This window comes from Haemaphysalis longicornis, unplaced genomic scaffold (genome assembly GCF_048455015.1).
Source record: "Haemaphysalis longicornis isolate Haplotype H1 unplaced genomic scaffold, Haemaphysalis longicornis Haplotype H1 scaffold_1, whole genome shotgun sequence".
NCBI classification, from domain to species: Eukaryota; Metazoa; Arthropoda; class Arachnida; order Ixodida; family Ixodidae; genus Haemaphysalis; species Haemaphysalis longicornis.
The window spans coordinates 169253903-169264629 of record NW_027526203.1 but is presented as its reverse complement, the minus strand read 5'-3'; the positions used below and the strand labels follow the sequence as shown (position 1 = coordinate 169264629).

The 10727-nt window shown below is 46.1% G+C and overlaps 1 protein-coding gene across 1 annotated transcript; it reads left to right on the top strand.

Moving 5' to 3' along the window:
* Nucleotides 1–1026: 1026 nt before the first annotated feature.
* On the top strand, nt 1027–5530 carry LOC144167200 (amine sulfotransferase-like). Its single transcript, XM_077696550.1, has 2 exons — nt 1027–1175; nt 4561–5530. The coding sequence occupies exon 2, from the start codon at nt 4576–4578 to the stop codon at nt 5527–5529; it is 954 nt and encodes a 317-aa protein (XP_077552676.1). The 5' UTR covers nt 1027–1175; nt 4561–4575; the 3' UTR covers nt 5530.
* Nucleotides 5531–10727: the final 5197 nt, after the last annotated feature.

Sequence of the window (10727 nt, the reverse complement as noted above, 5' to 3'; positions counted from 1 at the left end):
GTAGCTGAGTGGGTATCAGCGTTTTCAATCAAAGTGACTGTTTACACAGAGAACACGCTAGTGCTTTTAATGAGCAAACTCTCATTAAGACTTTCCTATCACACACAACAAAGTTAAGTCACTCTTTTCTGAAGATATTCAATCCCACTCCCTAAAACCTTTGGCTTGAATCTACAGCTTGTGCTTTCGTGAGGGACACTGTTTTAGCGACAATAGAGATTTATAGCAGGGCTGAGAACTGGTCCCGGTGCGGTACCCGGTAGGCACCGGCGCTACTGAGCGTGCGCGGAGACGGCAAAAATGGTTGTGCGCATGCGCAGATGTACCGGGTACCGTGTCGGGACCAGTTCTCCGCTCTGATGTAGCTCTTTAATATTTTAACTAAACAGGACTCTTTCCTCCTGCATATTTAATTCTGACAAACATGTGTTTTATTTTCAAGAAACACTGGCTATAAAGACTGTAGTTGTTCTTCACATAGACAACGTCTGTCGGTTAAAGGTCAAACAGCTTAAATTAAATCAAATCGTGCAACATTAGGAATAAATGCTAACATGTCGCGCAACTTTTAAAGTAAGAAACAAGTCCTGAGAAATGGCACACATAAACAATAAGGAGCCCGTCATGATTCTCATTTCGCGAACAGCGAATTGTCTGCCCAGGTCGCTAGGGGAGTCCACAGTTCTGGCTGGTCAGCGCGGACGTACGCGACTCCCTAAACACAAAATCACTTTTTTTTTACCTGGCACGTTTTCGCCATCCTAGTCTACAGGTGCGCTAAAACGTGGTGCCACACTCATGAGCTCACATTCGCTCATCATTAGTTGGTGGATCTAGTAGACAGCGTTGCGGAGCCTCGGTGATTTCGCCAGACCTTACCGGCAAACGTTTCGTGCAAACAATGGCCTTTCACGGAACGGAAACCACATTTCAAGGATCGATATGACGGCAGCGTTTGGACAACAAGAAGGCGATAAAACCACGGCAGCGTTACAAAAGACAACAAAAAATACTGAGTGGCACATCTTTGCTTCTCGCGTTGCCGCAGCCATGACGGCGTGCAACGCCAGTATCTTTTTCTAGATTAGGTGTTGGGAAGGCCGCAAAAAGCCGAACCTACCTTTGTTGTCCACTTCACTCAGTTTCCCCGAGAATAACACACGCGCTTGCAGCCGGTAAGTAACGATTTATGCGGTCATTTCATACACTCGCGCCCGCTGTCTGAAGGACCTAAACATCAGGCATTCGTCAGCTTTTTCTCAATTTCCATAAGACCTTCCAATTCTTAACTATCAATTCCCCTTCTTTGAAACAATTATGAGGAACTCATAAAAACAAATCGTTTTTCGGTACACTGTGTACAAATTGTTTCCAATACTTTCAGTCCGTATTTGTAAACGACGTGAAAATGTATTTATAACAAAATTATGTTATTCCCCCGAGCTATGGCAGGGCCCTGCAAAGTATTTGCGAATTTTACACAAGGCGAGATCATCAGCATCATCGTTACCAGCAGCCTGTTTATGTACACTTAGGTATGAGAGCCCCTCCCACTGCCTTGAAACAACTCTTACCGTTAGCAGTATTCATCTGTTGTAAGCGCTCGTTTTTCTTCTTGGTAGCCTCCCCCCAGAACTTGTCCTTGCCTAGTTCTGCTTGCGTCTGTGGGTAGCAATTTTAGTGCGAGTGCAGCACTTGTTGTCTCCCCTCCACAGTCCATGGAAGCCTGATCCCTCTTGCTTTTGTTTAATTTGTTCCCGTATCTCCTACATGAAAGTGTGCTCTTTAATCGAACCCACTCATTTCCTATTGCTGAGCGATTTCTTCTAAATCTTATGCCTGTGGCACGTTGAGCTGACCAACCATTTTCTTCTAGGTGCTTAGTTCAGCCTCCCTCATCTTGCTGTCCTTTTACTTAGCTCTGGAGATGCGCACATAAAGCTGTATACCATTCTTTTCTTTTAGGTGAGGGAGTAATTCAGGCAAAATTACTTCGGAGCCGATGTGGCCACCCTGATGGTGAACGTGGAGGCCTGGGCGAGTTGTTGTAGCATGACGGAAAATTAAATAGCCCCAAAGACAAGGGCGCGCGAAAGAGATAACACCACGGCGCTGACTTCAGAAACAGATTATTATTGGCGCCAGTAAAATATACACAACCGCCAACAGTAGGATATACAATAAAAGATACCAAAGGCTAGAAAATCATCACTATGTGCTATTCGGGCAATAACGTTTCTTGGGGTACTAGGCGGCACGTTGTGGCAATTCGCTTGTTTTTTTTTTTTTTGTTTGTTTTTTTTTTTTCGTAACACCTGCCGTATCTTCCTGTTCGCGGTAGCATAAATGCTGTAGATACGAACAGTAAACTTTGGAATGAGGTCAGCGTTGTTGTGTCGTTCTTTTGGATCGCGCTTGCCTTTTGCCCTCTTTTAAAGACGATAGTCTTTCTTGGGCTCCTTAAACCCAGAAATTTTGGTCTGTCTGTATGTCTGTATGTCTGTCCGTCTGTCTGTCTGTGACTCGATTCAGCCACCCGGCCAAAGCAAAACAATGCCTGCCCATTAGTCTTATATAGTCACAGCTAAATCTACCCGTCTATGTCCGGTGTAAGGTTCATACTTGTCGACATTGTTGAAGAAGAACAAGACATTACGCAAATATGAGACAGCAAATCAATACAGAAGTGATATTTGCAGTGTTCATTTATAAAAAAATCAAACATGCTTGCTTTTGCGAAATTAAATACTTCATCAACTGCAGAAAAAGAATTCACTTCACCGTCGCCTACTGTCGCCCGCGCCACTATAGCTTCTTGCGCCATTTTAAGAAATCAACCGGCAACAGTTACGCAAGGTTCCACTAGATAGGTTCCACGTTCTGCTTGCAACGCACGTGGGGTAGGGAAACGCGGTTCTATAAACGTTGAAGTAGGGCGCCTCGATTAACGCGCGTCTCCGCCGTACAGCAGCGTTCGCATCGAGACACCCGGTTTGGAGCAGTGGAACGCGGGAAATTTAAAACGATTTAAGCAAACCTTTGGCGTCTTTGCCTTGGGAGGAGCGCGACGCAAGAGGAACAACATGAGAGGTGAGCGGCAAAGCGAAGGGAGGCATTTACTTCGCAATAGCCGATAAAGACTATCGCCTTTTGACGACATTTGCAACGAAAGGAGCAGATACGCGGCCAATTTTTATTTTTCGCCATCCTGATGAGCTTTGGATATAATCAAATCTACTTCAACCTCTAAGAAAACACTCGGAAACAGCTGCTCTCTTCGTTTTAGCAACTGAGCACCGCTATTTGAACCGTGTCCTCTGAGCATAAAATTAGCTTTGAAATTTCCGACCAATATCCGTAGTTGTTTTTCTTCAACGCATATCTGTCCCCTAACAAATCGCCTAACTTGTCTCGCTCTAGTTCGAGTAGTAAATCAGAGTCATTGAAGTACAAACACTCCGGAACCATCCACTGCGGCGTGCCTGTTAGGACAGATATAGCTTCGCCACTTTACAACAGCAAAAAAGTATAAACATCCTTTTTGGCTCACCTGCGACACTGCTGATCGAAGCTTTCACTCTTTCCTTTGTGATTGGAAGCACCTCGGAAGCTCTAGTTACTGCTTCGACGGGGCGATACTGCGTGATTTTTCGGGGTAGCAGATACATCTTCAGCTTCTGCTTTACTTTCATTCTAAGTTCCGTAAAAGTGGCCACCAAATCCGTTTATTTTTGCAACCAAAAGGAAGCCGACTAACAGCCGCGATACGGCTTGAGTGACGTTGACTTGAGTGACATCACTCACGTTCGTTAACATTTTAGGGACTGAGGAAATAAGAAAAAATGTTTTGGGCGTTTTTCCTGGTTACTTGGTGGGCGGGGTGTCGTAATATTGAGTGTTGGTACTTTGTGGCCGACCGGTCAAAATACTGGACGCATTGGCACTGCCTGAGTTCTACAAGCATTTGAGAGTTTGAAAAAAAAAGTTTGCAAATGTGTTTCAGGGACCTTTATAGAGTGTTTTTATTCATTCAGGGTGAACTTACCTTTCGCATACAAGTTATTTAGTTTGCCTTTTCAACGAGCTGAATAAATAAATTTATTGAGAGCGCGTGGCTTGTACCTCCACTCAATGTACAATTATCTAAAGGCAGTCCTTTTATGTAAGTCCACTTTTTTTTAGCATTAGCTTTGAATCAAGCCGCTGATTTTGCAATGTCTACGTGATTGCAAAGCAAAATAGTTTTTTTATTCCCCTCCAGCCTAGATTATCTTCTGGTCTTGCCGTTTTCTTTCGAGGTGACCAAAGGCACCATATTTAGCGTTATAGTTCCGCAAAGAGAATTACTGATAGACGGAAGTTTACTTACATACAGGTATATTTGTATCAGAATGTAGGTTGATGCATTAGGACAAAAGACTGCCTTCATTCATTTCCCCAAATTGGAAGCTGCGCTACGTTTCCCCGCACGGTGAACTAAAGACACATTATGCATGTTTTACAGCCCAAAATATATGACGTTGTAAATGCCGGTACTCATACAGTGTCGTCCATTTTCAGGCGGTCCACGCCCAAATGGAGCACAGGACACCTAAATATCAGATTATCGACGGCGAACCTCGATGCGTATTAGTTGATCCGGACATACTTCGAGAAGCTCTCAAGTTCAAAGCCAAGGCCGGAGACGTCGTACTGTCGACGTTCCCGAAGAGTGGAACGCACTGGGTGGAGTTTATTGTTCAGCTAATCCTCAAGAAAGGTGAACCGATCTCCACACACCAGGAATTTGCCGGCAACATGCGCTTACTAGAGTACTCGAGGTGCAAGGACTGGACGCCAGCCCTTGCACTCAGATTGTTCATCTCCCATCTGCCACTGTCCCGCAACAGGATGTCGGAGGAAGCCAAGTACGTGTACGTGGCTCGAAACCCGTGGGATGTGTGCGTCTCTTTCTTCCACTGGGCCACCAACCTCAGCTTCTTCGAGTTCTACGACGGCACATTCCAGGACTTTGTCGAGGCATTCATGGATGGAAACTTCGGGTACGGCGACTACTTCGAGCATGTGGCCTCCGGTTACGCGCTGAGAAACGAGCCTAACGTATTTTTTGTCACCTACGAAGAACTCAAGCAAGAGAAACGAAGTGTGGTGCTGAAACTGGCGCACTTCCTCGGTGAAGAGTATGGCAAGAACCTAGAAGAAAGCGACGACTTGCTCCAGCAGTTGCTCGAGAGAACCACGGCCGATTCAATGAGAAGTATATTGGTCGTAGACCTTCAAAACGGTTTGAACGAAGAATGGCAAGAGGTGTTTTCGCGCAGCGAGTACAAGTGCAAAGAAGGCTACGGAGGAGATAAAAACAAATACGGAATTGTGCGAACTGCCAGAGTAGGCGGGTGGAGAGAGCACTTCACGCCAGAGCTGCTGCGTCGGATGGAGCTGAGAATCCAGGAAGCAGAGAAAAAAACATCTTTCATGGAGCTGTGGAAGGATATTCGTGCTGAAGCTATTGAAGCCTCGAAAGTGTAGGGGGGAAACAAAGTTTTGTTGGTGTCACATTATTTTCATCAAAAGGCCTGCGTGAGTCATTTTTGATGTTTTCTCTTTTTTTTTTCGAGACATTATTCCACTGCATGTCTTCATTATGCCCTGTGGAAATAAATATATTTCTGAAGACTGACATTTCTGGCAATCAAGGAATAGTCACCTAAAGCCAATTATGATAACATGAAAGTACTGGTTCGAGACGCATCAAACATGCTTCAGATTTATACACGGCATGCGTTTTCATTTCTTCGATATAAATATACAATACCGCACGCTCTGATCCACACGTAGAATCTTATATTAAACTGATGCGCCGTCACCTTGAGATAACCTTGGCATGAAGCCCTGCTGCTTTGCAGTAAGACGTGCGGTGATCTGAAGCTGGTGTAAAGCATTCGGGGGAACCTCATGTGAACGCTCTCCATAGGAAAAGATGAGTTATTAATACGTTGGTTCAAGATTGCCAGGTCTACGTTGAGCTTCGGGAATAGTGCGCAATACGAACGAGGGTAGAATTCTCTCATTACGCGAGAAAGTCGCCAAGGACGCCATGAAGGGGATCGATAAAGAAGTAAGTATGGGTGTTGATGAGAAGCTTCGTATTCTACCTAGATGACGCCTCGTGGTAATGCGTTCTACTTCTCAGAACTAGGTGGTACGTAGGAAAGTAGCAACGGGAATGTGTTGCTGTAAATAAAAGCTATGGTGTCACTCAAGCAATACTTACGGCCTGTAAAGAGGAGCCTTAAATGTCACAACGGGTTTATCCCAGTTATATCGCTAATTTCAGTGTTCCGGCAAAATGTTCCTGACGGTAGTATTATTGCATTATTTTTCTGGGTGTGATGTTGCTGCTTGTGAGGTCACGACACCGCACAACGTGAAACTTGCCATATTGGGATCTCCCGATTGAGTTTTATTTGCGGAGTCCTCGTGAAAGTAGTTTCACCCGCAATGCGCTGAGTTTCGTTCTCAAAAACATTGCGTTTCAGCACGATGACATCACTTTTAGAGCGATGACTACTTTCCCAACTGGCACCAGACCCCGCTTCGTATACTGGGGTTGTCATTGTCGTCATTAGACGGGCCCTTGACGTGCGTTGCACCTCGTCACCGACAGCGTCTGCCATAGGCGGAGACTACGGGGAGGCTCGGGGGCCCGAGCCCCCTCCGGTATTTCCCGGAGGGGGCTCTGTCCCCCCTACACCCCTTACTCTCCGAAGTGTCATTACGAATGTCATTACCAGTTGACCGTTTTAAACAGTTGTCTCTACGTTTTCACTTGGAATTTTATTGGGGCTAAAGGTTACTTCATCATTGAGTTGGCGCAGACGTGGACGGCTTACTTTCGTACTTTCCATGTAGTCCTTCGACGTATCGCCATAGGAAGACAAGCACATTAGAGGCGCGTGTGTGCGTGTGCGTGTGTGTGTGTGTGTTTGCGTGTGTGTGTGTGTGTGTGTGTGTGTGTGTGTGTGTGTGTGTGTGTGTGTGTGTGTGTGTGTGTGTGTGTGTGTGTGTGTGTGTGTGTGTGTGTGTGTGTGTGTGTGTGTGTGTGAGAGAGAGAGAGAGAGAGAGAGAGAGAGAGAGAGAGAGAGAGAGAGATCATCATCATCTCCATCATGGGCTGCAAGTCTCATGAGCGGGGGGACTTGCAGCCCATGCAGCGGGGGGACTTGCAAGTCTCATGCAAAATGAAAACTCACCGCCAATGGCGTCTGCGGTTTCATCATTGACCGACAGCAGCCTGGCCTTGTGAGAGGCTGCCCGCTCTACGGTGTTGACCGCTAGAGTGTGTTTGTCCCAGGCTTGTGGGATTCACGTAGCGGGACTAAAAATGGCGGCAGCTCACCGCGCTTGCTCAGCCGCTGGTTCTGGCTTTCGCAATGGCGGTGACTTCGTGGGTGCCATTTGAAGCGAATCAAGACATCAAGACGTGACAATGGGTATTGTTTGTGGCAAACCCTGAAATCGGAACGCAGTAATTGGTAAGTTGCGCACACGTGATCAAAAATCAGTGTGATGTACGAATGGGCCAGCGAGGTAAGCAATTTTTGAAAGAAGCATTTTAGCCTTCTACAGCAAAACTGTGTACCTCCCCCCTCACGCACATACACACAATCGTTTAATAGTGTACTGCGTCCATAGAAGGAAACTTATTTATTTATTTATTTATTTATTTATTTATTTATTTATTCATTCATTCATTCATTTTGTATTTTTTTATTTATTTATTTTTTTTTTAATAATACCCTCAATGTACATTGAAGTGCATTGCAGAGGGGAGGGGCAAGATACAATAAACATGCACACAAGGTACACAAGGAAGCAGACATCAAAATTAAAAATCGACATCAAGTGAAAAGAAAAAGAAAGAAGTGCATGACACACGAAAGAATTAAACCAGGTTTGACAATGCATTTTTGAATAGTATGCGGTCGGCTATGCTTGTTAGGGTGTCTGGTAGACAATTCCTCTCATTGCTGGTTCTGGGAAAGAAGGACTGTTGGTACGCTGATGTGTTGAGAGAGAAAATTGAGAGAACACGCTTTTCATTTTCTCGTGAGCGATCTGTACCTCTTGAGATAATGGGCATTCTCTTCACTTTTTACTGTGCAATTAAAAAAGCACCGTGATGTCGTGTCGTAAGAAGCCCGCGTCGGAGCAAGACCACAGCAGCAGCAACAGGAGCGCCTTACGGGAGCTCTCACGTCGGGAGAAGCGATACATTCGCTTTAAAACATGTGTGTTCCAACAACGTTATTGTACACCGCGTTGTTACTTTGGAGACCCGGATTCAAATCACAATCGCTTCACAACAGTTTTGTTTTAGGGACGAAGCAACTTAAAGGAGCCATGAAGACAAAACACAAGTTTGTTTCATTCTAACGATTACCTCGTTAGAATCATACTGACACCACTTTTAATGTAAACTTCGCTCAAATAAGCTACAAAATTAGGGAAAAAGGGAATGGCCATCCGACCCACTAGCTCATTTCCCGCAACAGAACCTATGACGTCATACAAGCCTGCTCTGCGATTTGCGGAGGCCGGCAAAAGCAAACGCAAATTAGGCAGAGCTTATAAGCTTGCCGAACGAGCTATTTGCGCCTAAATGTAATACACCTCCATCTTGCAGCAGTAAGAATTGTGCGACAAGCAACAAAAGTTACGAAAATACACGTAAACATAGAAGTAACGATGTGCACTGCTGTTGGTACTGGGCGCTGCTTGTTTTAGCTGCACAGAAGTCCGGCGCTTTGGAGTTGTCTTATACGACGCTGGCCGATTGGCGTAAGCGACGTTGCTTTACGTCACCCTGTTTATCAAGCATACCCCATGTTTCACGAAGCCATATATTACTTTCTACCGTAACAAAAAAATTCCCCCGCATTTCCCCGAGGGGGAGAATGTGAAAGTGCGAATGCACGGTTGTCGGCCCGCTTGCGGCGCTTGCGCTCGGCCCCCGCAGCCCACCGCCTCGCCGCCTTCTCTTCCATCTCTTCCATCGGGTTTGTAGTATCACGTGTACACCACGCAGTTATCAAGCCGCTATAACGCCGCTGAGTCGCCAACGCACGCCGCTGACGACGTAGTCTGAATGCGTTAAAGATATAAGGCGCGTTACTAACACTCATATCAGCGTCGCGTCCGTGGCTTAGTCGGTGGAGCGTCGCGCTGCGGCTGCAAAGTCCTCGGATCGAAACCTGCCGCCGGATGCTGTTTTTTTTTATATAGAGAGGGGGACTGCGTTAAAGATATAAGGCGCGTTACTAACACTCATATCAGCGTCGCGTCCGTGGCTAATTCGGTAGAGCGTCGCGCTGCGGCCGCAAAGTCCTCGGATCGAAACCTGGCGCCGGATGCTGTTTTTCTTTATATATAGAGAGGAGGACTGCGGACGCCGCCGCCGCCGCCGGCGGCGGAAGGTTTGGGGTCGCTTATAAAGTGCATTCGCACTTAAAACAAGTCAGGTGTAAATACGGTCAAAAACAAAGTAACGGCGGAGGGCTGAGTATGCTAGCGCCATCTGGGAGATTTGGCGGCAGCAAGGCTGCAGAGCCGAATGGCGCTGTGGAAGTTCGTTTGGATACGCGCCGTTATGACTTTATTGCAGACGTCACCAAAACACAAGATTTGGCGGGAGAATCAATATTTTAACCTAAATTGGTTAATTTCTCATTGAATACGTCATCATTTTCTGCCGCGCAAGCGCTGGGGACACTGTAAAACACGAAATCTTTTGAATAAAACAAACTTGTATTTTGTCTTATGGCTCCTTTAAGGCCGACGCTTTTCCGGGGACTGGCGTCCGTGCTCACGGCACAGCACCGTACAAATCGAAACATCTATGAACAAAAGGTTCACAAGAGGTTAACAAGGACAAAATAAAAGGTTCACAAAAGGTTAGAGAGAGAGAGAGATAGAGAGAGAGAGAGAGAGAGAGAGAGAGAGAGAGAGAGAGAGAGAGAGAGAGAGAGAGAGAGAGAGAGAGAGAGAGAGAGAGGGGGGGGGTTGAGCAGTTTCGCGTGGCTCCTGGAAGCCGTGCTTCGCATGCGCGAGGAGCATTGGATTGTATCGGATTGGATTGAAATGGATTGGATTGGATTGGATTGGATTGGATTGGATTTGGATTGGATTGGAGTGAAATGAATTTGATTGGAGTGAATTGGATTAAATTGAATTGTATTGGATTGGATTGGGATTGTATATACTGTACACACGAGTTGTCACTCATTTATATGCGCGAGTGGGCAGTGTCGCGGGTAATTTACGGTAAGAACGATCCCTAGTGCTTCGCTCACTCGTCATGATTCACTTCGTGGAAATGCGCGAAGTTGTTTTTTTTTACTCCTTCCAGCGGTGCCATTTTCTGAACAAGGTCGCGGGTTCGATTCCCGGCCGCGGCGGCCGCTTTTCTGATGGAGGCGAAAAGCAAAAAAAAAACGCCCGTGTGTACGAGATTTCGGCGCACGTTAAAGATCCCCAGGTGGTCTAAATTAATCCGGAGCCCTCCACTACGCCGCGCCTCATCGCCTTCGTTGCGTCGGCGCGTAAACCCTACAAAAAAAATTCTGAACATGACAACAACAACAAAAATTCCTCAGAGCGCCTAAGCCTGCTTTCTGTCTTTTTTGGAGACCGGAACTTTAGGCAGAATGCCTGCTTTTTTGCTTGAG